Source organism: Gallus gallus, chromosome 2 (genome assembly GCF_016699485.2).
Source record: "Gallus gallus isolate bGalGal1 chromosome 2, bGalGal1.mat.broiler.GRCg7b, whole genome shotgun sequence".
Taxonomy (NCBI): domain Eukaryota; kingdom Metazoa; phylum Chordata; class Aves; order Galliformes; family Phasianidae; genus Gallus; species Gallus gallus.
Window position 1 is genome coordinate 127,821,300 of NC_052533.1, and position 26,738 is coordinate 127,848,037.

The 26,738-nt window shown below is 37.9% G+C and overlaps 1 protein-coding gene across 5 annotated transcripts in view; it reads left to right on the top strand.

Annotated features, from left to right (window-relative positions):
- Positions 1–26,738, top strand: part of VPS13B (vacuolar protein sorting 13 homolog B) — a 411,590-nt gene that overhangs the window by 358,990 nt on the left and 25,862 nt on the right. For all 5 annotated transcript variants that reach the window (XM_040695919.2, XM_040695916.2, XM_040695918.2 and 2 more), the window contains exons 43-55: positions 4,713–4,874; positions 13,962–14,117; positions 15,312–15,575; positions 15,730–15,813; positions 15,966–16,141; positions 16,643–16,813; positions 18,325–18,526; positions 19,247–19,435; positions 19,805–19,951; positions 21,040–21,314; positions 22,814–22,941; positions 23,540–23,739; positions 26,582–26,700. In XM_040695919.2, the coding sequence (XP_040551853.1) occupies positions 4,713–4,874; positions 13,962–14,117; positions 15,312–15,575; positions 15,730–15,813; positions 15,966–16,141; positions 16,643–16,813; positions 18,325–18,526; positions 19,247–19,435; positions 19,805–19,951; positions 21,040–21,314; positions 22,814–22,941; positions 23,540–23,739; positions 26,582–26,700 (2,273 nt within the window). The remainder of the gene's footprint in view (positions 1–4,712; positions 4,875–13,961; positions 14,118–15,311; positions 15,576–15,729; positions 15,814–15,965; positions 16,142–16,642; positions 16,814–18,324; positions 18,527–19,246; positions 19,436–19,804; positions 19,952–21,039; positions 21,315–22,813; positions 22,942–23,539; positions 23,740–26,581; positions 26,701–26,738) is intronic.

Consider the following 26,738-nt stretch of genomic DNA (forward strand, 5'->3'; position numbering starts at 1 on the left):
TGTTCTGATGTGGTGGGTATTGAGCCCTGAGTATTTGAGATTAAAAACTCGCACCGCTTTGAAATTAGGGAACAGTTAACACACAAGTGGGTTCAAAATGGCTTATTAAATTAATTGTTACCAAGATGTTTTGTATGTGGCTCTGCCTCCAGGTCGGTGCAGAGGGGAGCACTGCACAAGGGAAGGAATGAATTTTGCAACGATAAGCATAGTTTCATGTCTGCTGTTCACACAAAATGCGATACAAATGCTGCCAACTAGAAACAGGAATTTAATCAGCAGGAAGGGTTATTTGAATTCTCCACATATTTTTTTACTGGATTAATATCAGAAACAAGTGATGCTGTAGTCAGTAGACAGGCAGATGAAGCGTGAGACAATTTGGCCCTGCACCTTTAGGTCAAGAGTTAGAGATTAACAGAAGCCTCTGTCAGTGTCTTTGTTTCCTAGATATGGACTAATTTTTCTTTAAGTAATGAATATTTTGGAAGTAGATTAAGCCTAAAAAACACCAGGCATAAAACTCACTTATACTTCTAAGTCACATGCTGAAAATCTGAGAGGATTAGCACTTTCTAAAAACAGTTTCCCCTTTTGACATATTTCACTGTCTAATCTGGAATCTCTGTTTAAATATGAGCCATACCAGGCTAATGCATGCCAAAAGCAATAGCCAAGTAACAGTTTTATCAATCAAGCAATTGCGTGGGGAAGTTGAAGACTGTTATTGATCGGTTTTATTATTTAATAACCAAGTGAAATAGAAAATGCATGTCTCTGTCAACATACAGTGTGGGGTTTGTTTGGGTTTTTGTGATTTACTCCCCTTGTTTGGGACTTTAAGCCTTCACAAATGGTTTTACGGTGTTAGTGCTTTGTGATATCTGGAGACACGGGGTCAGCTGAGAAAACAGCTCCCCAGGTATGGCATGAAGCGAGTATTCCTGAGGAAAAACTATTCCTTAGTGGTCTCCCAGTGTAAATGTTTTCCTAAACCCCTCCAAAGTTGTAAAAGCTCCTGTTTTAAACCTGCTGCTTTCAACCGCTAGGACTTCTTTTCCTTGAGGTCTTCGTGGTCCTTAACCTTTCCGTTAGCAGTTGCATAAGTTTTCTTAACGAGCTGGGATCCATCAAAATGACACCTGTGATCACAGGAGTTTCCCTGTCTTTCCACCACAAGCACAAAGAGCAAAGGAAGCCGGTAGAGAAAACTTGCTTCAGTGTACAGTTCTTGCTGAGAATGAGGTTACGCTGAAGTTTAAACAATAGGAAGAAAAATGTTCTTTTCTCTTCGAGGAACTCTGAGATAAGAAATTGCTGGAGTCCTTGTGTCCTTTAAAAAACACTAGGAAGTACAGTGGAGAGAGAGCGTGTGTGCTTGTGCAAGTCTTCGGTAGCTTGTGAAGCACACAGAGAAAATAACTTTGTGCACATAAAGAGGCCTACGCTTTTATGGTTTGTTTCCAGATCCAGAAATGCTTTGAAATAGCTGGGAGCTGAGACGTGAGCAGAAAGCCCCGAGACAGGCAAAGCCTGGTGACTAGTATTATGGGGGGTGTTTTTCCTCTCACCGAATAGAATTCACAAAATATTTGAAAGCCCAATAAATGAGAGATGCTTTCCAGGCCTCTCAGAGAGAAAAGAACAGCTGAAAAATGATCTAAAGAGGGGCAGGAAATTATCCCCTAGGAACTGACCCTAATCTCTATCCGATTCAGGCTGTAGATCTTTTGCTGATTCTTTTGATTTGCAGTTTTAATTCAGGGAGGGCTTTTTTTATTTTTTTTCCCTTAATCCAGACTTAGGTGTTTTCAGCTTCTGAAGTCATCGTTCCACCCTTCATCATCGCTGCCATGAGAATGGCTCAGTTCTGTTTATTTTTACTACATCTGGTTTCTTTACATTCCCTTTTATCAGTCAGTATTCCTTCACTCCATTCTTTTTCTGATTTTTTTTTTATTTTTTTTTTATTTTTGTCCTTTTCTGCCCACCCTAGAAGTTTCTACTGCCAGACTTCAGCAGCAACTTTGAGGTGCAGTTTCCTGCGACAGATGCATCAGGGACTGAAAAGCATGGGTGGTACTCTGCCACAGGAAAACCTCCCTCGTTTACTGCAAGGAAAATAAGTTACCTAGAGCCCAGCCTGCATAACACGTTGCTGTTGCACTGAGCTAAGGGATCCCCAAGTTTCCTTGCTAATCCTTTAGTCAGCTGTTACTATCAAGACTTGAAGCATCGTCAGCTGCCTCTTAAGCCTTGCAGCACAGAGCAACTCCCTGTTCTGCAAATCTTGCTGTTTCCTCGGTTAAAACTCTGGGACTGTTACAAAATGGAGCTTAAAATATCTCTATTACTGATTCTGAGACATGTTGCTGTTAAAAGCCCTGGATTCTAGTAGCAAGTATCACATTTAAAGCTAATGATAGAGTCATTCATCAGCACCAAAATGTATACAAATCTACTAATAATCCCTGGTGTGACCACGGTCCCCCAGTACAAGTGAGGAGTTCTATGCATGCCGAAAGTTCAAGACAGAAAATTAGGCTTACTATATATTCTCTATTCACTTTTAAAAATGCAAGAACCTACTGTATGTGTTAACTTGGTTTCACAGTTACATTCAGGTAAAAGAAAAGTTTGTCATCTTATTTTTTTTTCTGTGCATAATCAGTGAGAAAAATCTATTAGAATAAAGCAATTTTCTTTAATTCCCTGGGGTTGCATGTAGGTTTGACTGTAACAACATGCTGAGCCCTATGGGTAGTAAATCCTCTCTTTTTAAAAGAACATTTTGCAAAGCTGTAGCAAGAAAATATATTTGTGGTAGACTTATGGGTATGTGGGTATGGCAGCTTGACAGTAAAAAGACAGAGATCCACCACTAGAAAATGCCAAAATAAACTGTGCATTCTGAAGTGGCACTGTAAATGTCAGCCTTTAGCATGCTCCAGTCTGCTACTGCATGTGATACAGACGTAAACTCTGTAATGAGTTTTACTGCTTTGAAAAAGTGGGATTTTGAATATGCTCTGCTAATAGTTTTTTTCCACAGGAGATACCTGATCTCATGCAGAATTCTCGAGGTATGGAGGAAAGCTTTAATCTAAATACTCTCATGCTCAGATACTCCAGAGTGAATATTTTTCCACGCAAATGCTCACAGCTGACTGTTTTGCTATTTGGTCACAAAAGGAATCACTACGTATCCATAGACATGCACCTTAGGTTCTTCTGACATTACTGACAGCACTGAGTGTGCATTCAAGGATGTTAAATTGGACATACTTTGCACATTCACTTTTTGGAAAAACTCTTCAACATATATCACCCAGCAATGTGCTGTGAGCAATGTACCAAACTGTTTTTCATGAATAACTATGGATCCATGGGGATCTATCAGGAAATATTTTTCTCTTTCTATTTTGATCTCTGACTTTCTGCAGGCTTTCAGCCACATTGTTATCAAAGAACTGGAGACCCATTTGATCATAGACAGAGGAGGTGCTAGCTTCATTATGTCTTTTTAAAAGGTCCACTGAGAAAGCAAGGCGGGGAATAGAATCAGCTCTCACTGACCACAGAGATCCCGTAAGTTTGGGAAAACGTCACAGGAAGTAAGGATGAGAAAAGAGCAGCTGGGCTGTATTGTGGGGAGAAGGGAACCGACCAATAATAAAGCACTGTCAAAAGTGTGTGCTAGGAGAGATGGGTCAAAGAGAGGTAGTGAAAAGCGCAAGAAGATGAATTCTTTATGTTATATCCATTAGACTGCATGAAGACAGTCCAAATATTGCTTTCTTACAGCAGTTGTTACGGTTGCTAGATAGTTGCTTATAAGTGTAGGGTGCCAGCACAGTAGTGACCGGGACAGAAGTACCCGAGAGATGATCTCCAAATCAAATTGTCAGCACACTTTGACCTCTCCCGTACAGGGGATTATATTTTGTGCCTTCAGGGGTGGGAGACCTGTAGCTCTATCACATGTAGACTACCACATGGATTGTCTCAACAGATTGATAAGCATCCAGATGAAAAGTGGGAAGAGAGGGATGGAAGAATGCTGTAGATAGGAGAAAGATTATTGTAAAATCTATGATACTTTTAAAGCTTGTGATACATTTTGATTTTTCATCTTGGACTATCAAATATATTGGACTATGAATGTATCTTCAAACTAACCTTGTGGAGCTGTGAAAATACTCTCCCCATAGGTCCTGCTATTCATTTATTTTTCTAAGCATTGCAGTAGATGGAAGGAGAGTCTTCTCCTGACCGACAGCAACATCTCAAGGAAAGACAGCAGCTGGGGAAGAGACAGTGCAGCTCCTGGCCTGAGAGAGGAACTGCCAAACATAGAGGAACCTCTTCATGTATATCCATAGTCTCCACGTCAGGCTGTAGTGTCTCTCTGCCCTCTGTAACACACCACTTCTCATCAAGATTAATTTTGTAGAAATCTTATTCATGTTAGGAAATTTTACTTTTAAGTGTTAAAGATTTGCATTACAGACAAATGAAGTTAAATGTGTTCTTCCATATATTTTGTCAAACCAAGCACTAGATTAGCTGAGGTAGAGTACTGTGAGACCAAAGCTAATGGCAAGAGATCATGAAGTATTTCTGCATTGTAGCAGTCACCACTGGGCAGACAGCTGCCAAATGTCTCGCAATTAATCTGATGCTTATTGGCTTTCAAATTCTTTTTCTTTCAGAACCAGTGCCCTGAGGCAGAGGAGTTGGTCTTCAGCCATTTTGTGATCTGTAATGACACACAGGAGACACTGCGATTTGGCCAGGTGGATACCGATGAAAATATTTTGCTGGCTAGTCTCCACAGTCACCAGTACAGCTGGCGCTCTCACAAGTCCCCACAGGTATGTCACAAACAGCCCTGCAAATGCAGCAATTGCTAAAGCTGACTGCTGGCTTTAGGCATTGATTTTCTGCATGGTCTCAGCTATCCGTAATGCTCCGGTTCCTCCAGGAGTCACACGCTGTGGCTGCATCAGAAGGAAAAGGTAAACAAAGTGTGAGGAAAGCCAGAAGTATTTAGAAGTTACTCAGGGGTGGATCTGCATGTGCACAACAGCCTTCTGCAGAACTGAGCATTTGTGGAAGCTGGAGCTTCTGAAAAAAAGCAAAAGAAGATTGTTTGCCAGGTTTTTATAACTAAATGATCAGTGTCTGTTTTCTGTGATGTACATTAGAGATTTGGGGAATTTTTTTAATGAATTGTTTTTACCAGAAGCATCTGTTCACTGAAATTGTTTGCAGAACAGGGTCAAACTGGACAGATCTCCCAGCTCAGCATGTGTTTGCATTAGAAAAGATTTGAAATCATCAGAAACGTCCCACTTACATCGTTTAAATAAAGCAGTATCTGCTTTTTTCTTTTTTCTTTTTTTTTTTTTTTTAAGGATAAACACTGAAACGGAAAGAAAATAATTTTAAATTACCAGTATTTTGATGAAACCAAGTTGTTGGTTTTCTTGAGTGGTGGTGAAGAGTGGATCTTTTCTCTTGATTCAGGCTAGGGCAAGAATTTAAATCTGGAAGAAGATATTTATGGGGCAGCAAAGCCATTTCTTCTCTCTTTTTACTTTACCCATCTACTGCTGAACAGCACACAAAAGACCTGTGCCACTTCTTCCTGCTGAGCAGCAGTGCTGCACTGAAGAGTTACTGATCCTTTTACAGGATCTAGGAGAAGTGTAGTGGCGCTGGGTTCCCAGCTTCTGTCGAGCCTTGGGCAGTAGCAGCCCTAACACATCAAAAAGAAGGTGCAGTTTGGATGGTAATTTTAAATAGGAGTTGTGCCCACTTCCACTGTCGACGAGTTTCAGGTTTCACTGGGAAACAGAGATGACAAACTTACTGTGGTTCATATGTCAGTGGATATGCAGAACTACTGAATTTTACATGAATGCTGTAATCCGTGCATAGGAAACTCAGCCAGAGTAAACAGTTGCAGTTAACACTTAAGGCATACGTGGAACTGAAGGCAGGCTAATAATGGGCCATCTCAACCGCACCAACAGGGGATTTCCTATAAAATCTGTGTGCACTCAGAGATTTGCAGGGACACTAGAGCTCTGTACATCTCTTGTCAACTCAAATGGATGACTGTGCTCTGGCGTGGGTCGGGGGGAGAGGCAGGATCCCCCCTCACCAGCTGACAGTGCTTACTGGCATTTGGGTTACAGCTGACAGAGCTGCTTCCAGTCGTGTGAAGGAGAAGGAACAGGGCTTGTCTTAAAAAGCCAGCAAAATGTGACCCGTTTTTTATAACCAATAATCACTTGCTCTTGTAGCAAAAAAAAAAAGTTAAACTTTTAATAAACACATGGAAAGAGAAGAAAATGCTTAAAGCAATTATAAATAAAAACAGAACTCAGTAAGACTTTCCACTTAATTTTTCTTGTCTGTTTCCTGGTTAGGATTGTCCAGGCTGGGGGAATCTGATTTTGATCATCATTCTCCTTCTACAAGTGGTGTGCTTCTGGTGATAGTGGATTCTAGTAATTATGTACTTCATTATAATTGTGCAACTTGGAGAATTTTGGAATGGATGATTATCTCAAAGTGAAAAGTAGAAGAGTAAAACTGTAGCATGTTACTAATGCTTTATGTCACCTGCAACCCAGCTGCCAACGACCACTGTACTGCATATTTCATTAGCCATCCAATAAAACATTGATGTTCAGCTTATCCTTTTGGGCACAGGATTGAGCTGTGCGAAACGTTGAGTTTTCATGACTAATATGTAAGTTTCATATTAAATGAAATGAAAGGTGAAAAAGTCCAGAAGAAAACCAAGTCACACATTAGGGCCTGGATGAAGTGACACTAAGAACCTAAGATTTGTTTTTCAGATATTCACTCTTCCTTTTGAAACATAGTGATGCCATAGGGCTTTCCCATTCCATTTTGCTCTGATCAGATTCAGATTCACTGAAGAACTGGGCTGATAAACAACTGTGAGTGTCATGTTGGATTCCCATCTCCTGGGAGATGGTGAGGCTAACAGCCTACTCCTGACTTAACCACGTTGCTGGCCAGCACTTTCTTCCAGTAGGGGGGCTCTGCCCTGCTTGTCCCAGCCCTTGGAATAGTTTCAAGAGTATTACTGCTCTTTTAACATTTTTCAACGGCCATCACTTGCTGGGAAATTTAGTGACTAAAAAATAGCACTGAGGTAATCCCACTGAAAATATATGGAAGCATATGCTTTCCACACGCTGTGAGATAGAAGCAAATTTTCTTTACAAAGGTTAGAGAATCTTGGCATCCATCTGTAAGCTTTGTTCATTTGGTTAATGTTAAATTTGAATTGCTGTAAATATAGCATGCTTCCAAGGGGCAGTTCATCTAAACAGCCTAAACAGCACAATCATTTTAGGTCATACGAAATAGGTTTGTTTAAAGAATATCACAAATGTTGTCATGTGCAAATTTCTTAATGATTAATACAAATCCTTGAAATGAAAACAACTCCTCAATTAAGACATCAGATTGTACCCATTAAGCTGTGGCACTTTTCTAATTGTTTCCATCTAGCAGTGTTATTACCCAAAGGTCAGAATAATGCCCAAGCATGGACAGACCCTACCAGTGTCATATTCATGGAATGCTAGATGACTTCATAGTTATGAAATTATTTCATTTCTCATGATAATTCCCAACTTGCCAAGTTAGTGAATTTTAAGAACTCTGAGAGCAGATTGTAAGATAAATGTGAAATAATCCATACTTCTGGAGTCAGGGACTTCCCTCCAGGCATTAGTTCATACTTGACTTACTTGACTTACACTTGGGGATAAAATGAGTTAGGACAAGGTCTTAGATACCACATTCTCTTACTGGGAAAGAAAACCAACTTGCACAACTTTGGCTGGCTCATGTTTCTTGTTACACAGGCACTAAGAAGCAGCGGTTGCCATGAAATACTTTATTTAACCTCTGCAAAATGTTTTTTTAGTATGGCAAGGCAGTTCAGTTAGATGAAAATAAATAGTTTTAAAAGGATTGTATTTCTTTTACATTCACATCAATAAAATTCTCAATTTTTCTTTTGCTAATTAAGCATAGTGTGAGATGCAGTAATTACCCATTTGAATTATTTAACATAATTATGTGTTACCTACAATACATTATTTTTGTAGTAGCTGATAGTTTTATAGTGCTTCACTTGTATTTGAAATCAATATTAGTGAAGTTACAATAGGCTATAATTTAAAATAATTCAATTTTCTAATGTTCAGAAAACAATTATAGCATAGCAAGGATTTGGTTTGATCGATTATTGGTGCTGTCCCTCTAATTGCCTGGCTTAGCCTTAAGCTCCTTTTTTTCATTTGGTTTTTCCCAGCCCAGTTTGTCTGAATTTCAGCAAACCTAACCTTTCCCTTTTAACTTTCACTCAAATTCCTGCAAGTCTTGCTAGTTTGGCTAATATTTCAGTAATAAGTCTGAGGGCCGGTGCTCTTTCTTTTGCTCTGTTCCATCTCCTATGTTTCCCTCAGATTTCATGAGTTTTTGACCCTCCTCGGGGAGAAGACACCCCCAGTATATAGTCCTTTTCAGAGCTGGGGTAAGTCCAAAACTGATGATATTTGAAGCTTTAAGCAATTCCAGCAAAAGTTGCCAGACCTCGTGAGTTCCTGTTGCAGATTTTAATGAAAGTTAGAGGTCTGTGAGATATCATTAAAAAGGAAGCGAAGCTACATCACTCCTGTGCTCCACAGACACCGCTGGCCCCTCCGTTATTATTGGATCCAGTCTGCTCTCCTTATCTTGATCTTCAAGTTGCTTCGTGGGATGGGCCCCAGTTGTGTCAAAAGTCATGTTTGTCTCCAAGACAGCTGTGTTTTTTAGGAGAACTGGAGCACATGATACATAGGGTGAAACTCTGAAGTTAGAAGAGATCAGATCTTCCTAGCAATTTACTCAGGGTTAAGGAATTCTGTCTTGCAAGACAGTAGGCAGTCCCAGAGTCCCACCAGGGATCACAGCAAATGTAAAAACCAACCATTCATATGAGAGTCCCCCAAATGTATTCTTCAGAGGTTGTTTGCTTGCAAATAAACAGCAAAAATCTCTGTAACACGCTGATTCTGCTCAGTTTTTCACTTTCTCACTCCCAGCATTGTAGCAACAGCCCATTTTCCCTTTACACTGTCCTTAATTTGAAGCAGCAGATGCTGCAGGTAAAAGTCACTTTGTATTTTGATTTGAGCAATGGCTTCAGTGAGAATGTGATTATAAACTGCATACATTTATTTCTTAGCAAGGAAATAAGAAAGAAATCTGTGCCACTTTAATTGCTACTTAGGTGGAATTTAAGAGAAAAGATCTCTGTAATTTGCTTTTCTATTCTTCTGAATGTACACCTAGAAACTCTTGAAAAGGTATTAGGAGTTGTTACGTTAGTAATGCCCTCACTGGAACACTAGAATCCATTTAAAATGTTTCTTCCCTTGTTTTAAATAGCTGGCCTGCAAAGCATGACTTCTGCTGGAATGTTATGAACAGTCTTAAAGGCAGTTGTAGATTGGGAAATAGCTTTAAGAACCTCCTCCTCTTTCTCCTATGAAAAAAAAAGTTAGATTTTCATTTGTTGCATCTCCAGCAAGATAATAATTCATCGTTATTTATTTCCAAGTGTCCATTCTTCCAGGTATTGGGCTATATCCTGTAAAGTGTAAGATGATATACAGTACTCTGAGGGTTCAGCTTAGAAGCTGTGACTTACACATTGGTTATTATGAGGATTTTTTCCTGTTTTATTGTTTAGGGATGTTACAGATGCTGTGCACAACCTTTTGTACTTAACATAATCCTCCCCAGGTTATTTGCAGAACAACATCAGGCAAAAAAAAAAAAAAAAAAAAAAAAAAGAAGTTTTATGTTATTTTACACTATTTCAGTAGTGAGAAATGTGTTGGTGCTTTCCTTTGGGATTTTGCATTCAAAATCAGTGGTTAGACTATATTATGTGTAACTTACTTTCTAGATGATATCTGGGGCACATAGAGATTAATGTTGTCCATGAGACACATGAATCCTCATAATTTGGTTACCATTCCTTAACCAAAAGACAGTTCCACAGTGTTTAGAGCAAGTTGGTTCCTGTGGGGTTCAGGCCTTCTTTGCAGGTTGCTGAGATTCACAGTACCTCCAGGAAACCCTGAGGGTCAGAGTTTATCCGCTGAGTGCAACCTTGTGCCTCCTGGCCAGGACAGGAGTGATGGAAATTGCTTTCCTCCATCTCCTGTTCTGTCCTTTTGTCTTTCAAGGCCTGGTGGTGTAGAGAAGGTCAGATCTCCCAGGTCCCATGAGAAAATCAAGCCAAAATGAAATTCAGCCTTTTGGTGACTGCTGCAGTTGACAATAAGCAGTTGCTGAATGTTGCATTTGCTGCTTTCCCAAATATTATTTGTTAGTACTATTGCTAATTCTTGTCAAGTGCCACATTGTGCAAAGTGTCCTAAAAACAAACAAAAAAAATACCAGTCATCCTTCACTATTAGATTTTCAATTAAAAATTGCTTTAGCTTCAAATCTTACCATTTCAGCTCCCATTTTTAGGTCTCTGTTTTCCTCCTTGCTTCTGCATCATCCCACTGTACTGTCTCATATCTCTTAAAATAACCGCTTGCTTCCATGCCACTAACCAGATCCTCACCTGGTTCCTTCAAGCCCCTCATAGTTTACATCAGTGTCTCTTTTTCTCCCCTGAAGGCATCTACTAGTTTCACCTGGAAAGAAGATACCATTTAACTGAAGTGAACCCAAGTTACAAGCAATATAGAAATAAATTTGTATCTAAGCATTTTGAGGGCACAAGATTTAAATTACTTATACAGCTGGAAAATGCTGCCTTTTCTGGACAGGCTCCATTCTAAGTCTCATTTTTAATCCCCCATTTTAGTCTCCATGCCCTGTCATATGACACTTAGCTTTATTTACTCAGATCATATCCTTCACCCACACATCTAGCTGAAAACCTAAGCAAATCTTGAGAGGTGCATAGAAACATTCTGTGAGGAACTATGATAAAAAATGCAGCTTTCCAAACCATTCGGTCCAGTAGGAACAGCTTCATCTTAGTCTGCCTCCCTGAAGGCAATTTCTTTCCATTGCAAGACAGAAATCCTTAATGGCTCAGATTTTAAAAGAAATCTCCAAAACAGCAAAGTCTAGTCAAAACAAAAAGCTCTGCAGTATCTGTTGATATGTTTCCCAACAGCAAACGGGGGTGCCAATGAATATGTGTAAAAAAGATAGTCTGCTTTAAATTCTCTCTGAACTCCAGATTGCCATTTGTCACTACATTATGTTTGTTAGAATGTTGTTGAGGTTCACTGAATATTTTCTGTACCTTTTTGCAATGAGTTCTCTTTTCTCCTGATGTATATACCATACTTAGTTTTAGTTGTTAAACTTCTTTTTAAGCACAGTTTCTAAGAACTACTTAGTATTTAAAGCTTGATAAATGAAAGGGGTTATATGGCAGTTGCCTTCAATCTGTATATTAGGTCAGGTTTATAACATTAGGACTCCATCTAATACCATTTAATATGACGTCTGCTAGCATAATGCTCACACTTGATTACTTAATTTTCTAAAATTACTTCAATTTTTGTTTCCTGCCATATATCTCTATATCACTTAGTGTCATTTGCTAATCACTTCTAGCCATGCTTTCCAGAAATCTCTCATTCGAGTAACTGGTTCACCAGTTCTCACTGGTTCACCAGCTCTCACCAGAGATCTCCTTTGTGTTTTCATGGAATGCAGTTTCTTTGCTCGATAGGAAACTTATGCAATTCTTACATTATTATGTCATTAAAATAGCTTATGGAGGTCATTCCCTGTTGCGTGTAGTATTTACTAGTATACAGTATTTAGAAAATACAAAATTCTCAACATAAAATATCTTTTTTTTTCCTTCTGAACCATGAAGTTAAATGCACACTAATCATTGTGCTACGAATAAAATGAGTAAAGGTATCATCTATGAGCTAATGAGCACTCAGTGAAAGCTGACAGGGTGTTCCTTGGGAATATTGAGCTCATGAGCAAAGCTGTTTATGCAGGGTGGGAGACATCCTAATGTTGGAGCTACATGCAATTACTAAGCATCAATTATGGCATTTGTGTGACATCTATCTTTGGAGAACGCTATATTTTGTGTGCCTTCTTAGTACCTTTTCTCATTACTTGGCTGTCATTTCCCGCTACCAGTCTCTCCAAAGCAAACAGTTTCCTTGTTTCTCTTAGTGTTCAGATGTGATGAGATTTATTCCCAGCTGCCTCTGTAAGAAACTGAACCGATTCCAGCCACTGCAGTTGGACTTCTTTATTTTTGTTTTTCCTTTTCTGTAACTAATACTTAAGTATCAAAGCAATGTGTTTGTTTACGAGTTGGAGTGTCCTAGTGCACAATTCCCTCAACATCTTGAATGTAAGGAAGTGCCTACGCATGTGCATAGCCAAGCACGTGCCCATGCACACACTGGCACACACAAGCCTTTGTGCTTCCAGCATAAAGCTAATTTGAATCTAAATTCAACAGTCATCACTCTAACAAATTCAAAAGCCACCCACTGAATGGATGTTTTTGTTCTGTGTGTAACTTGTGCAGAGGATACCGCAAATTGCAAACAGGCTACCGAGTTGTAATATCTTTGAAAGTTGTTGCTGTGGTTGTTTCTTAAAACAATGAAAAAAACAACATCCAGACATTCACCAAGTCCAACTGGCCAGATCTATGGACAGTGCTATCTGTCTTTGGAAACAAATCATGGGAGAGCATAATATTTACAAGTCTCATTTTTTGCTAGTGTAAATAATCAAACCTGGCCCTGATCCTGTTCCCAATTACTTAAATTAATTAATGACAGATGTGCAAAATCAGTCTGAAATTCAACCCTCAAGAAAGAACTCCCACAAGGCCTTTATGTAACCATTTTGAAGGACTTAAGTGATGCTTAGACTCTATGCTGGCCCTCTGCAAAGACTAAATTTTACCCAGAATTCCTATTGCTTTGATCCCTTATATATAGCTCACATTCTTAAGTTTGCACAGCCACAAAAGATCTATGCAGAGCTAAATAGCCAGATCTTCAGCTGGCGTAAATTTGTGTAACTTCATTGACCTACATGGAACAGTACCAATTTTCACTACTCTGGCTTAAAGAATCTCCATGGGATAGAGGTAAGTGCGTATGGTGGGTAAGTGGATGAAAGGCTCTTCAAATGATGAAAGACTATATTGCTCTGGAAGTGATTTAAGTTAAACTGGAAAAAAAGCCACTCCTTTTCCGGAATAAATCACACAGGGAGTATAATTACACAGTAAAAGTTCTTCTCATGCAGTCAAGCTTGAACTTGCCACCACATTTGTATAAGAAATGAAATGTTTCCCATCTCTCAGTGATATGCTACATTCTTATACGTTTAACACATCTGTAGGTCTGAGCTCTCCATGTATACATACAGAAAGATTTGTATGCTTCTACTGGGGTGAACGGTGCTTGCAATATTCTCTCTTGCTCTAAAGGCCAAAAAAAAATGGACCTGCACTCCGTATTGCCTTGCTGCTAATGCGGAGATTGGATTTCTAGAATAATTTCAAATACAGTAAAGAAAATCTCTTATTTCCTGTTTTATGCTCTCTAGTCTACCTAACGTATGTTGAATTGTTGTTTGCTCAATTTTTTCCAGCTGTAAACACTGAGTTAAAACAGGTAATTTACAGAGACGCATGATGCAGAACCATCTTACTGTGTTGTCCATTGTTCTGTTCCTATCTGAAGTCCTAGAATGAGCAAATGATTCAGTGAACTGGTGTGCTTAGCATGGCTGAGTTTTAAAAACAAGGATACTTCCCTGTCATGGGAATTCCTATCTTACTGCAAGGCTGGCTAGTATTGAAGTAGTAATTGTTTTCTTTCCAGCTGTTGCACATCTGTATCGAAGGCTGGGGAAACTGGCGGTGGTCTGAGCCATTCAGTGTGGACAATGCAGGGACCTTTATCCGTACCATTCAGTACAAGGGCCGCACAGCTTCACTTATTATCAAGGTTCAGCAGCTCAGTGGAGTACAAAAACAAGTGAGTATTTGATCCTGTTTGGAAAAAACTAACTTAATCTGAGTAACTTAAACCATTGTTTATTCATGAATAAACCTTATTATTCCCTTCCTAACAAGACCTGCAAAAAAGCAAGTATAACAGTATTCTGGATACACTTAAGGAGTTTTTACAACTCTTCTGTAAGAACTCATTATGATATGGATCTTAGCATATAAAAACTGTTAGCACCACATATCTCACATGTTTCAGTAAACCTCCTTTTGTGTGGTTTGAAAATTTGACATTGGTAACTTCCACAATATCTTGGATTTGTTAAGGTCTTGAGTTGAAGTAATTCACTTTGTTAAGAAACTTGTTTTATTCTAGGAGGTAATTCAGGCCTTAGTATTATTAAAAGAAAGTGAAGAACCAAGTTAACAGCTGAAAATGGGTTGCTGCACAGTAACTTTTCACATCATATCTCTGTATAGAGGTTTGTAATAGTGCATTGGCAGGAGGGAGAGCATGGGGTGGGTGCAACATGAATATGGCAGAGTGCCTCATGTTGCACAGCAGAAATACAGCTGATCAGTCAAGAGCAGTTCCTGGCTTCACTCAAAGTTGTGTTGAGAGTTTGCTTGTTTGGTTGTAGCTGTGGTGCACAGCCTTATTAGTGAAAAGCAAATAATGATGGTTGTAATAGAAATATACATGGAATGCTTTTCCTTCATACAGCTTAGAAAAAGACAGGTGTATGTTCTATGAGAAATAATTCATGTGTTGTAGACAGCAACAACTAAATGGCATAGCCATTTAGTGGAATTATAAGCTTTAAAACAGCAACCATTAACGATCTGGATCTCTGCATGTCCCAGTGTCCCGTGTCAGTGGAAACCTTATGTCTGAAGTATATCACTGTGTCTATTTAGAAAGGGTGTAGTATTCAGAGACCATCACAGTGCTATTAAAATCAAAGGCAGAATTATGTCAGCCATGGTCAATACTGCTGAGTTGAGATTCTTAATGCCCGATTTCTATGAAATTGCACATACATTTGGCCAATAAAAATAATATTTACCGTTCACTGCCTTCAGTAGTGCTCAGAAAAATGTAACAGAATGAAAATGCTAAAATAGAGATTGTTTTTGTATGCATTTTCCATCTGTAATTCAATCCTGACCTTTCTTATTTCCAGTTGTTTATACATGGGCTGAATATTTTTGTGTGTTTTAGATCCTAATCTGTGGAAGACAGACAGTCTGTAGTTACCTTTCAGAAAGTATCGAACTGAAGGTGGTTCAGCATTACATTAGTCAGGATGGACAGGCCGTTGTTAAAGAGCACATCAACTGCCTTGCAGCCAAGCAGAAGCTGCCTTCGTATGTCCTAGAAGATGATGAGCTCACTGAGCTGAGTGTGAAGGCCACAGGAGACGAAGACTGGTCTCAAGATGTTTGTCTGAGTTCTGAACATACAGAACACAGCACCGTCATTCAGGTATGTCTGGAATTAGATGCTTGAGATACCACATAAAAAATGTCTGTGAAAACTGAGAACTTTACATTTAAAGTTCTGTTTGATATGATGAAATGTTCATTATCATCACCTTAGAATAATTTTAATGAAATACTGCTGATCAATTTGCATACAGGTGCCATCCTCAAAGAGTTTGATTACATATGTGTGGTGCACAATTCTGACCCTTGAGCCCAGCTCTCATGTGCAGCAGCGAATAGTAAGTAATGCCTCTGTAATCCCAGTGTTGACAACGTATATGTCATTAATTAAGGGCAGAATGACCCACTGGTTATTAATAGCTTGTTTCAACAGATGTAATTCTGAAATAAAATGAGAATAAAAGTGTTGTCTTTTTTTTCCTTTTTGTAGATTGTTTTCAGCCCTCTTTTCATTGTAAGGAGCCATCTTCCAGACCCAATTATCATACATTTAGAGAAAAGGAGTCTAGGATTGAATGAAACACAAGTGGTTCCAGGGAAAGGACAGGAGAAAGCACTGCAAAATATAGAACCTGATCTTACACATCACCTGACATTTCAAGCCAGGTAAAATGTTCACTTTCCTTGAAAAGGATTCATTCGTATTGAAAAGAAGAAACGATTTACACTTTAACTTCTAGTGCAATATTTCAAAGAGTACCGAGTATGGAAAGGAGATACAGGAGAACAAGTGTGTGTGACCTGGAGTGATATGGTAGGAAATAATACATTTAGTATCACTATACTGAATGTGTTGGCATTTGTTTGCTTAAACTATCCACATTTTTGTGTTTTGGAAAAAAAAAAAAATCCTAAATTCTCTTGGACTATTTAATAAGACTACTCTTGAGTTCTGGGGTCTCAGACACAAATTAAAGTGTCATAACAAATTCATGCACATCTGTATATGCTCGGTAATTTGTTGGACATCATTGCTTAATTCTTCCACAATTATTTTGAGAGCGTTCCTCTTGCAGAACCCACTTGGAAAGCTTCATTAAAGAAAATGTTACTGCTATTAATACTTGATCTTGTTTTGTGAATGATCAAATCTGTTTTCAATGACAGGGAGGAAGATGATCCTTCAGAGTGTGCAGTCCCTATCTCAACTACGCTTATTAAACAGATAGCAACTAAATCTCATCCAGGTGGCAATGTCAGCCAGATCCTGTCCGAGTTTTATGGCACTGCTAATCCTCGTCAGCCTGCATGGCCATATAACAAGAAGGATTCAGACAGGTAGTTTTTTTGCTAAATGTACTTCATGGTCATTGCACTGACTTTTCAAATGAAGAGATCTTTTACAAGAAAAAATTGTTAATTGAAATAAAGCATCTAGGAAGCTAACTAAAACTTTACCATCCATATCATTAAATACAAAGGTATCACTTACTGCTAAATAACTCCCTTATTCACAGATTGTTGGAGGCTGGGAAAATGTACTGGCAGAGCATTGGTATCTGCCAGCTGTCTTTTCAGGGTTTTGTAGATGTCTGTTACTAACCAGTATAAGAGTCAGAATACTAGGCTGGAAGATCTTTGATCTTTATCTAAATAGGTTATTCTCTTTATCTCTTTTTACTATAAAACTTTGTTAATGAAATTTAAAGCAACTAACCTAACAGTAGAACTCAGTGTTTTGAGTCTTGACCGAGAATAAACTCTGTAGAGCTCAACTACTTAATCAAAATAAGGATCACCAAGACCCTTAATGAACTTTCTACTCACATTAATAGATCAACTTGCATCCTTTCAGAGTTAGGTCAGCTGTGAAAATATCATAGCTTGTCCTGGATTCCTTGTTAATTAAAAATAATCTCGGTGATCTAAAATTTGATGTATTTGATCTGGTCTAACTGTATATTGCACAATTAGTGAAAGCTTGTACATTTTGTTTTTTACTCTGTAGTGTAAGTTTCTTAAAAGTTCAAAGATATTGTATTTTATCCTTCATTGGATTATTCTGAATGCATTTTTAGGCCACAGAATCTTCTGAACCAACTATGGATTTTATCAGTTTTGAAAAGTTATTATTGTGCTTCCAGCCTCCTGTAGCACCCCATCCTAAGGAAATCCCCTGAAATGCTATTCACATATAACATTTTCTTTGTTATCAAGAGCTTTCCATGGTGCTTGTTTGCTTAGTCAGCCTTGTGAAATCAACTTCAAGAAGACTGCATGTGATCAACGTTGAGTATGTTTTCAGTAATTAGAGAATTCCTATTTGTAAGCTGCAGAAGAGGTTGCAGGCACGAAAAACTTTCAGTTAGCATAGGGGCTGCCCTTGATTACATTGAAAAGACTGCATCCATTCAAGGACTAAATAAACAGAACTTTTTGTGAATGCAATTTCTTTGCTGCAGCTGGAGAGGTTGTCTATTCTGCATCTGTGTTTCAGCTCAGAAACAGCAGAAAAAGATTTGAGGGGAAAATAAATAAATCATTTTTGATTCTGTGTCTGCAGAAATCACAGGTTTAGCTTCAGAGAATAGCAGCGATTCTGTTTCTAGGGCATTCATTTAATTGACAAAATTTAGGTTGAGTTTATGCTGTTACAAATATGTCTTTATGGCCTACAAGAGGCTCACTCTGACAGCATAACAATATGTTCCAGAATGATTAGGTAAGAAGAGACTGTTTCTCTATTTCAAAAAGGTAAGGTCTTGAAAATGAAATGAAAATGATTGCCTATCTTAAAATCATTATTTGTTCCTTTGACTTTATCGTTTTGCTTATTTGTTTCCGAACAGCAGTGAACAGCTCTCCCAATGGGACAGCCCAATGCGGGTAAAGCTGTCAGTGTGGAAACCGTGTGTTAAAACTCTGCTGATAGAACTCCTGCCCTGGGCTTTGCTTATCAATCAGTCCAAGTGGGACCTCTGGCTATTTGAAGGAGAGAAGATAGTGCTTCAAGTGCCTACTGGGAAAGTAATGATTCCCCCCAACTTTGAGGTAACTGCCATTTGAGTCAGGAGACATAGTTCTCCATGTAGCAGCCCAAGTAAATTACTCCAAAGCAAAAGTAAAGACTTTAGGCACTGCTCTGCAGGCCTAACTGCATCCTGTATTATTAGCTTATCACCTGGGGAGGTTGGGAGGTTGTTGACCATGATAGTACAGCTGGCAGCCTCTAAGGAACGTTTCTTCTGTGAGTGGTGTTTCATAGCTCGTATAGTACCAGAAGAGGTTTGATAGCAAGACAGAGTGAATGACAAATGAGAACATCTTCAGAACATCTTCCTTCCTGAATTTAGGGTTTTATGTAATGGATCTTCTCACATATCTTAGCTTTGTCATTCTTGTGCTTTTTTACTACAGTCCTGATATTATTTATTTTTGAAAGAATTAAGATAATTCAACAGACCAATTTGTCAGTTCCAGCAGGACAATTTGATACTTCCTGCTTATTTTGCCATCCTTTTTTTCCCCATGAATGTCTGTTAAGAAACAAAAGATCTGCTGATTAACACATCTCAGTGTAGCCTACAGTCTTGATTCCAATGGGTGGATCAATCTCATATCTGCACTGTGGTTTCATCTATCCTTGTGCCACTTAAAAAGAATTGAAAAAGGCAGGGAATGACACTGGCTGCATACTGGAAACAATATTTAAGTGTAGAAGAAATGCGTGGAATTATCAACAAGTGATAGCTGGTCTTTTTTCACTTACAGGAAGCTTTTCAGGTTGGAATATACTGGGCAAACACAAATACCGTGCACAAATCAGTGGCAATCAAACTGGTCCATGATGTGACCTCCCCAAAATGGAAGGATGCTGAGAATGGGGAAGTGGTAACATTGGATGAAGAAGGTTTTGTTGAAGCTGAAATAAAACTTGGTGCTTTTCCAGGTCATCAGAAGGTTAGGATAAAATTATCTTGATTTATAAGTTTATCATTTAGTTAAAAAAAAATCATCAAATGTATGCAGCATTATAGCTTGTCCCCAATTATGTTAATACCTGTAATGAGAATGTAAATAATATAAGAAGTATAATTTGAAGCATTAGTAAGAAATGATCTGCCCAGCTCATCAAGATTATACAAGACTTCCTGGAATTAATTATCATTCTTGTTTGAAAATCATTGACAGTTGCAACTTAGAAGTATGTGATATGGCTCCATTTTAAAAGTACGATTTCCGCAGTTCAGAAAATGGCAGTTCAGTCATTGTATTTCAGTGTGTCCTGCTTTTGTGTATGACTTCATCATCATCATTGTTATCTTACAGTTGTGTCAGTTCTGCATTTCTTCTATGGTTCGACAAGGTATACAAATTCTACAAATCGAAGATAAGACAACAATAATCAATGATACATCATATCAAATCTATTACAGACCACAGCTTTGTATTTCCAAACCGTACTCAGGAGAAGAGGTAAAGTGCTGTTTTTGTTTGTCACCTACCTTACAGGCATATTTAGATTTGTATAGTCTTAACTGCGTACAGCATAACTTGAACAGAAGTCATTAGATGTAATAATGATAGACTATGGTATATCACTTCAGTTCAAAATAGAGAATCCTGGGCAAATACAACTGCAGTAATTAACTGTGATCAAACTTTGTGCAAAACAGGAGATTCTTGCACGTTACACAATTAGTTCTGCCTATCCTCCATCTGTTCAGACACTAATGGCCATTTCTGTAAAATAAGCAGCATAATCCGTAGTAGCTGTTGAAATTGTTCTGTGAATTTTTACTGAATTTGCATGTAAAAGAGGTATATTGGCCTGGCAGGCTGAAAAGTTTTTGTTATCCTCTTGGGAAGATTCCAGTTATCTGAACGGGGCTGCAGAACTAGGGACGTGCCCAAGGTTTATGTATTTCAGCAAACTGCATCAAATTGTGAATATCAGCTTTCTAATAATCGCTCAGTAGATTTAAGAACTAGCTCACAGGAACCAAAACGTATTCATGGTCAACAATTTATATAAATTTATTGCAGATTATATTCATAGTAAAATGTATGGAAAGAATTCTCAAACTGGAAAAGAGTCGGCAGATCAATGTATTTTTAAAGTTCCCTATTTACGTATTGTTTTATTACTGCATTATTTTATTATTATGCATCAGTGTCTATGTTTGTGCATTGTGCATTTTGTGGCAGTCTTATGAGGGAACTTAAGGGGAACTGGAAGAATGCTGAGGCTAGAGTCCACTACTACTGTTAAATCTATCAATGGATTTTCTTCTCACAGTTGTTCTACAGCGACGTAACTGTTGCTTTTGGTGGAGTTATTTTGTGCAGCTGAGAGTGGACTATAGATAACTGTGCTCAGTTAAACTGCTTAAGTATAACTGAAGACAGAATTTGGCCAAATAGCTCTGAAAGCATGAGACTCAATGCAGCTTTTAGTTAGTTGTGGCCCAGTGGCTACTTAAAACTGTTCTATGCAAGATCAGCATGAATAAAATCATCTTATGAGCCAGCTTGTCCCCTACTACCCTATGTTTTCTCTCCAGGACTTCTACTCAGCAGATAGCACCGTGTTCAGTGTTGGGCCGGCCAGGACAAAGAACACTGAAACACTGACTTCTGTGCCATGCTGGGACCTGCTGGCGGACAGCAGCCCTATAACTTCAGGGACACCTCCTACTCAAAAGCGCATGCTGCTGAGTTTCAGTCCAGGTGGCAGCTCTGAGTTCTGGAGCCTACCAGCTGTGATTAAACAGGAGTTTCCCAGACAGAGTGTGGCAGTGCCCATTGGGGCCTGTACGGAAAGCGGATTTTATACCAGGTACTAAATGCTGAACAGTCATGAGTGATGAATGTTCCTTGTTGCTATAAAGCCAGAGCTAGTAACAAATAGCAAGAGATTAATGTGGAAGTCAGAGTAACACATGCCCCCCATATGTAAAGGCAAGCCTTACTTCAATTTAAAAATTGTTATCTTTTGATGGTTTTGATGGTTTTATTGTAAATGGTTTAATGTTATGATCTTGTACAAGTTGTACGATTTTTATAAGGTATGGGCTTCTATTTATACATGTGTACAAAAGAAGAGAATGAAAAGCTTTCATTTGTGGTTACGGTCCGTTTTAATTTTTTTGTAACAAGATTTGAAGGACAATGTAGAGTAATACCAGACAAAAATGTAGGTTTTGTTTATGGGAGGTAAAATATATTTTAGTACGAGAAAAACAGGAAAAGTGATACAAGTGAGAAACTATTTTAAGACTATAAGCAAGAAAAGACTTCCAAGTTTTGAAAGCTTGAAATATTCGAATGTGCGTTCTGCTTCCAAACAAATGCATCCAGTTAGCTAAAAATAAAAGTCCAATGGCTTGTCAGATACCCAGATTTAATTCTCAACCCTGATATATAAATCTATTCATTCTCTTCCTGATATAAATAAGAAATATTCTGCTGAAAGAAACAGAGAAGCTACATCAGTATAAATTATTAGCTGTATGATCTTTCTCTTGCCTAAAGTACTCGGTATCATTATGTGTACTAAAGGTTCCCACACAGACTTCAGCTTAAAAAAAAAAATCACCAAAATCTGAAGAACACAGGAAAAATTCCTTATAATTCTGAGACAGTCATAGAGGATCTGGAGCAAATTGTGAGGGTGTTTGAATTTTGAAAATCGCCATAAGGTGAACAGTTTTTTTTAGAAATAGTCAAATGAGCACATGCAAAAAAGAATTTGCTTAAAGGTATTTTATGCATAAGTAGCTAATGAGTAGAACAAGTTAATTGATTTTTCATTTTGAAAACTGATGTAGTGATGATCCATAACATCAATGTTTGAAGGGGCAATAGCATTGTGGATCATTCCAGTAGAGCAAACAGTCACAGATTTGTATAATTGTTTAAAATATCTTTCATGTGTGTCAGAGAATTATGCGTGCAGATTCCTCTGGAAAATTTTTAAGATTTATGTTAAAAATTTGGGCTTACAATCTCATGTTTTTAATTTTATATAAATCTGTGCTGGCTAGGGCTCTCATCTTGCAAACACACATGCACAGTTTAACTCACAAATAGTCTCCATGAAGTGATTTTTTTTCTCTGATGTTGTGTTTCATGGTATTTCCACATGCTCTTCTGTTTCAATGTCATGCTTTGTGAAGACAGGTACTTGCCTATATATGTAAGTATTGGTAGAATTGTAACTTGATCATAAAGAAGATTCTAGATGGTAGTTTTGAATGTATTTGTATGTCCAGGGTAATAACGCATATACGTTTCATCCAAAACTTACACATTAAAATGTGTTTTCTTCTGTTTTAGAGCTATAACACTGACTTACCAAGAGCATCTTGGTGTGACATACCTAACACTTACAGAAGATCCAAGTCCTCGTATAATTATCCACAACAGGTGCTCCATTTCATTGCTTGTAAAAGAGAACTTCAAAGGTATGTTTTATGCAGGAATTAAGAAGTGTACTGTTGTAGTATAAATGATTTCACATTATCTCCAGTACAAAGATTAATTCAGTATGTGTTTTGGTTAAAACAAGAACTTCATGCCCACATGAAAGTGAATCTCAAATCTAGCAACTCTGGAGCACACCGAAGCCTGGAAGCTAATGAAATTAACTAGGAGGTAATGAGGCTGTAGGCTTTTGAGTCTCTGTGGTTCCAGCTACCAAAGTGAAATGGTTGTAGGAAGCTAGGAGACAGTGAGATTTTGTTGACATCAGTTCAGTCCCATACAATGCTTAAATTTCCTCAGATTGGCAAATGCAACTACAAAAAAAAACCACCAGCTACAATATGTTAATGTAACTATCAGTGGAAAACTACTTATATAAATCTTAATAAGGGAAAGAAAAGAGAAGAAAAACCGCACAGACAATTCCAACAAGTAGGAAAGTAATGTTTTTGTTTCTTACTAATATTTCAGGCAGAGTATTTTAGAAACTTCTTAGTTTGTGTACGCATAGGTTTGTTTTCATTTAGTGTGGATTTTAGAAAGCCTTAATCTTATATATTTTATATATAAATATTTCAGATACACCAAAGTTTGAAGTTTATTGTAGAAAGATTCCAGCTGAATGTTCAATTCATCATGAACTTTACCATCAAATCTCCAGCTACCCAGACTGCAAAACAAGAGATTTGTTACCCAGCATTCTTCTGAAAGTGATGTCATCTGATGATTTAGTAAACGAATGGAGTGATATTGTGGACATCAACAATCAAGGAACACAAGTAAATCACTATGAAGTATTTCCTAATTCACAGCATAAATCTCTGTCTTCTTGACCTACATAGTATAGTGTTCCTCTGTGATGTGCATATCCTTTCTGTTGGCTTTGTTGTTTGCTTTTTTTTTTTTTTTAAACTCTTGAGACCTCTCCTTCCTAAGCCTCTTCCTGTGGAATTTTTAGAATACAGATACATACTTGGCAGTGACTGATTTTAAAAATAGTTAGATCAAAAATTCCAACTTGGTAGTGCTGAACTTTTTCACTTATTTTTGATGAACCTGGCAAGTCCACGACATTCTCTGGAAAAATAAGTCCTGAAAATTTCTGGCCTCTGGAAGCAAAGAATCCCAGAAGATCCAGGAAAATTCTTCCATTTGGTAACGTCATTACATCGTGTAGGAGTCATCACTGCTGTTCTCCCTCTGTGTCTTCACAGAAGCTAACCATGTCTTTATAAAACAAAAACAAAAAAAATTCTTTCCTTCTGTTATTTTTCTCCTGTTTTGAGGTAAATGAAAACTTCCTTGACTGAAGTAATTCTTTTTGATGGGAATTTTTTCCATCTTTGAAGTCATTAGTTTACATGGAATCAACATAAACTGCTTGGCTCTTTGAAAGAAATACTAGTTTCAGATGTTTTCCCCGGGGACCAATCACAAAATGCTCTTGATTATTGAGTGTTATGTTATATAGCAAGTAGTTCGGTTTCATTCAGCAAGCCACTCAAGCAATGCAAGGTTTCAAATTTCAGTCATTAATGTTATGCCAGACCAGGGTTCTTTATAAGTATCTGGCTCCTAGAAGGAATTAGATGCTAAAGACAACATTTGGGGATCATTGTCTACTTGAAGAACTCTCCAAATAAAAATTGTAGTTTTCTGTTATTGAAGTTTTAGGGTTTACTCACAGGGAGTCTCCCAGGATTTCTTAACCAGTCTTTCCCTTAGAAAACTGTAAATATATATCAATAATGAATCTGCTAATAGCCTTAGATTTGACTTCACATAAAACTTGGTTAAGACTGAATTAACTGGAACTTTAGAGGATCTTAAATAATATGTACTCTTTCCATCTCAGATAGGTGCTTCTTAATCTTGATGCCCTTAGAAAGAAAAAAAGAACCAACATTAATTTACTAAAATTGAAGGTATATATCTCTGCTGTCCATCATCATCAGAAACTGGAATTAAAATTGCCAATCTTTAAGATCCATGAGGATTTATAAAATAGCAAGGTTGTACTGCTAAGTCAGTAAATGTCCTTTTTTCTACCAGTGCAAGATGGAGAATAACTTTCAGATAAGTGAAGGATTAAACTTGATATATATAAATTAAATTCTTTTATATGTAATTCTCGGAAGAATCAGATGTAATTTGATGAATGAAACTTAATTATCTGTATAATAAATAACAAAGGTAGAATCAGTTTAACTCCTGATCCTAATGAACTTCCGAGAGCTTTTTGTTATGGGGACTTGTTAACAACAGTAAGGATTGTTCAAGACAAACAACTGCTTATTTCATTTGTGTTAGCCCATTATCTTTGTGCTGTTCCCTGAGTTTGCATTCCTTTAAATGATAGCTCTTGTCATTACAGTCTTGTAAATAACTGTGGTGATTAGTAGGACTAGAAGAAAACAGAAGCCAGCTTGTGCTAACAAGGACTGCTTCAAGTTTTCCAAACCTGAAAGGACTTTCTTATATTCTGGAAAAACACAAAACTTGCATGTAAATACTCCATAATTAAGCTCCAAAAAATAATGTTTATTTTTAAACTAGACTATTTATCATAGAATCACAGAATCATAGAATAGCTTGGGTTGGAAGGGACTTCAAGGATCATCAGTCTCCAACCCCAACGCCACAGGCAGGGCCGCCAACCTCCACATTTAATACTAGACCAGGCTGCACAGGGCCCCATCCAACCTGGCCTTGAACACCTCCAGGGACGGGGCATCCACAACATCTCTGGGCAGCCTGTTCCAGCACCTTAACACTCTCTCTGTAAAGAACTTCCCCCTGAAATCCAACTTAAATCTTCCCTCCTTCAACTTAAAACCATTTCCCCTTGTCCTGCCATTATCTACCCTTGTAAAGAGTATTTATTCCTAAGGACAGCATGTTCAGAATGAAAGTTGGCACACGCGTAAGCAAGACACAAACCTGTTGTCAAGTTCTCATTTTCCTGACTTTTTAGACCTTTCACATTTTCCAGTAGACTTTTGCCATCTCTTTGTGACAGCACCTTGCATATGAAGGTGTTCTCACAAGACCAGTGCAGATGGCTTAAAAACGAGCTCAGTGTTGAGTTATTAAGCAAGTTGTCACAAATCCACATTACTTTTCCAGTTTTACTTCTTAAAATGCTGCTGTCATGTGTTTTGCATCATGTTATCAACCATTCGTATCACCAGCTCTGAGCTACAGCATAGCAAGATAATGTTAACTTAGTGTTTGTTTCCTGGAGGACAAGGTGGGATTTTGTGGAGCTTCTGGAATACACCTTGCACCTTCATCATTGGCCCAAAATCACAAATTAAAATTTTCTGTTTATTCTTTATTAACTTAACTTCCTCCCTGCAGGCGTGTCGTGCTTATTCCTGTAGAAGAACATTCTTATTTAAATGTATTCAGTTAAAGGATGAGGTGCAAATTCTGTCTCGCGGCACAGTTGAAATACAGTATCAGAGCTGTTATTTTCTGAACTTTTTTTTTCCTAAATAGTATTATGACTTGAGTGAAAGATCTCAACTAGAATTCATTAATAGGATTTATTTACATTGTGACAGATTAAAAACAGGAATTATAGTAGCATTCTGTCCGTGTTTTAACTCTCTCCACTAGGTTGTGTTCTTGACTGGTTTTGGCTATGTTTATGTGGACATTGTCCATCAGTGTGGAACAATAATTATAACGTTGGCCCCAGAGGGAAGAGCAGGACCCGTCGAGATCAACCTCAACAGGTACATAAAGCAAATAAAAGATGGTAAAAGCATAGCAA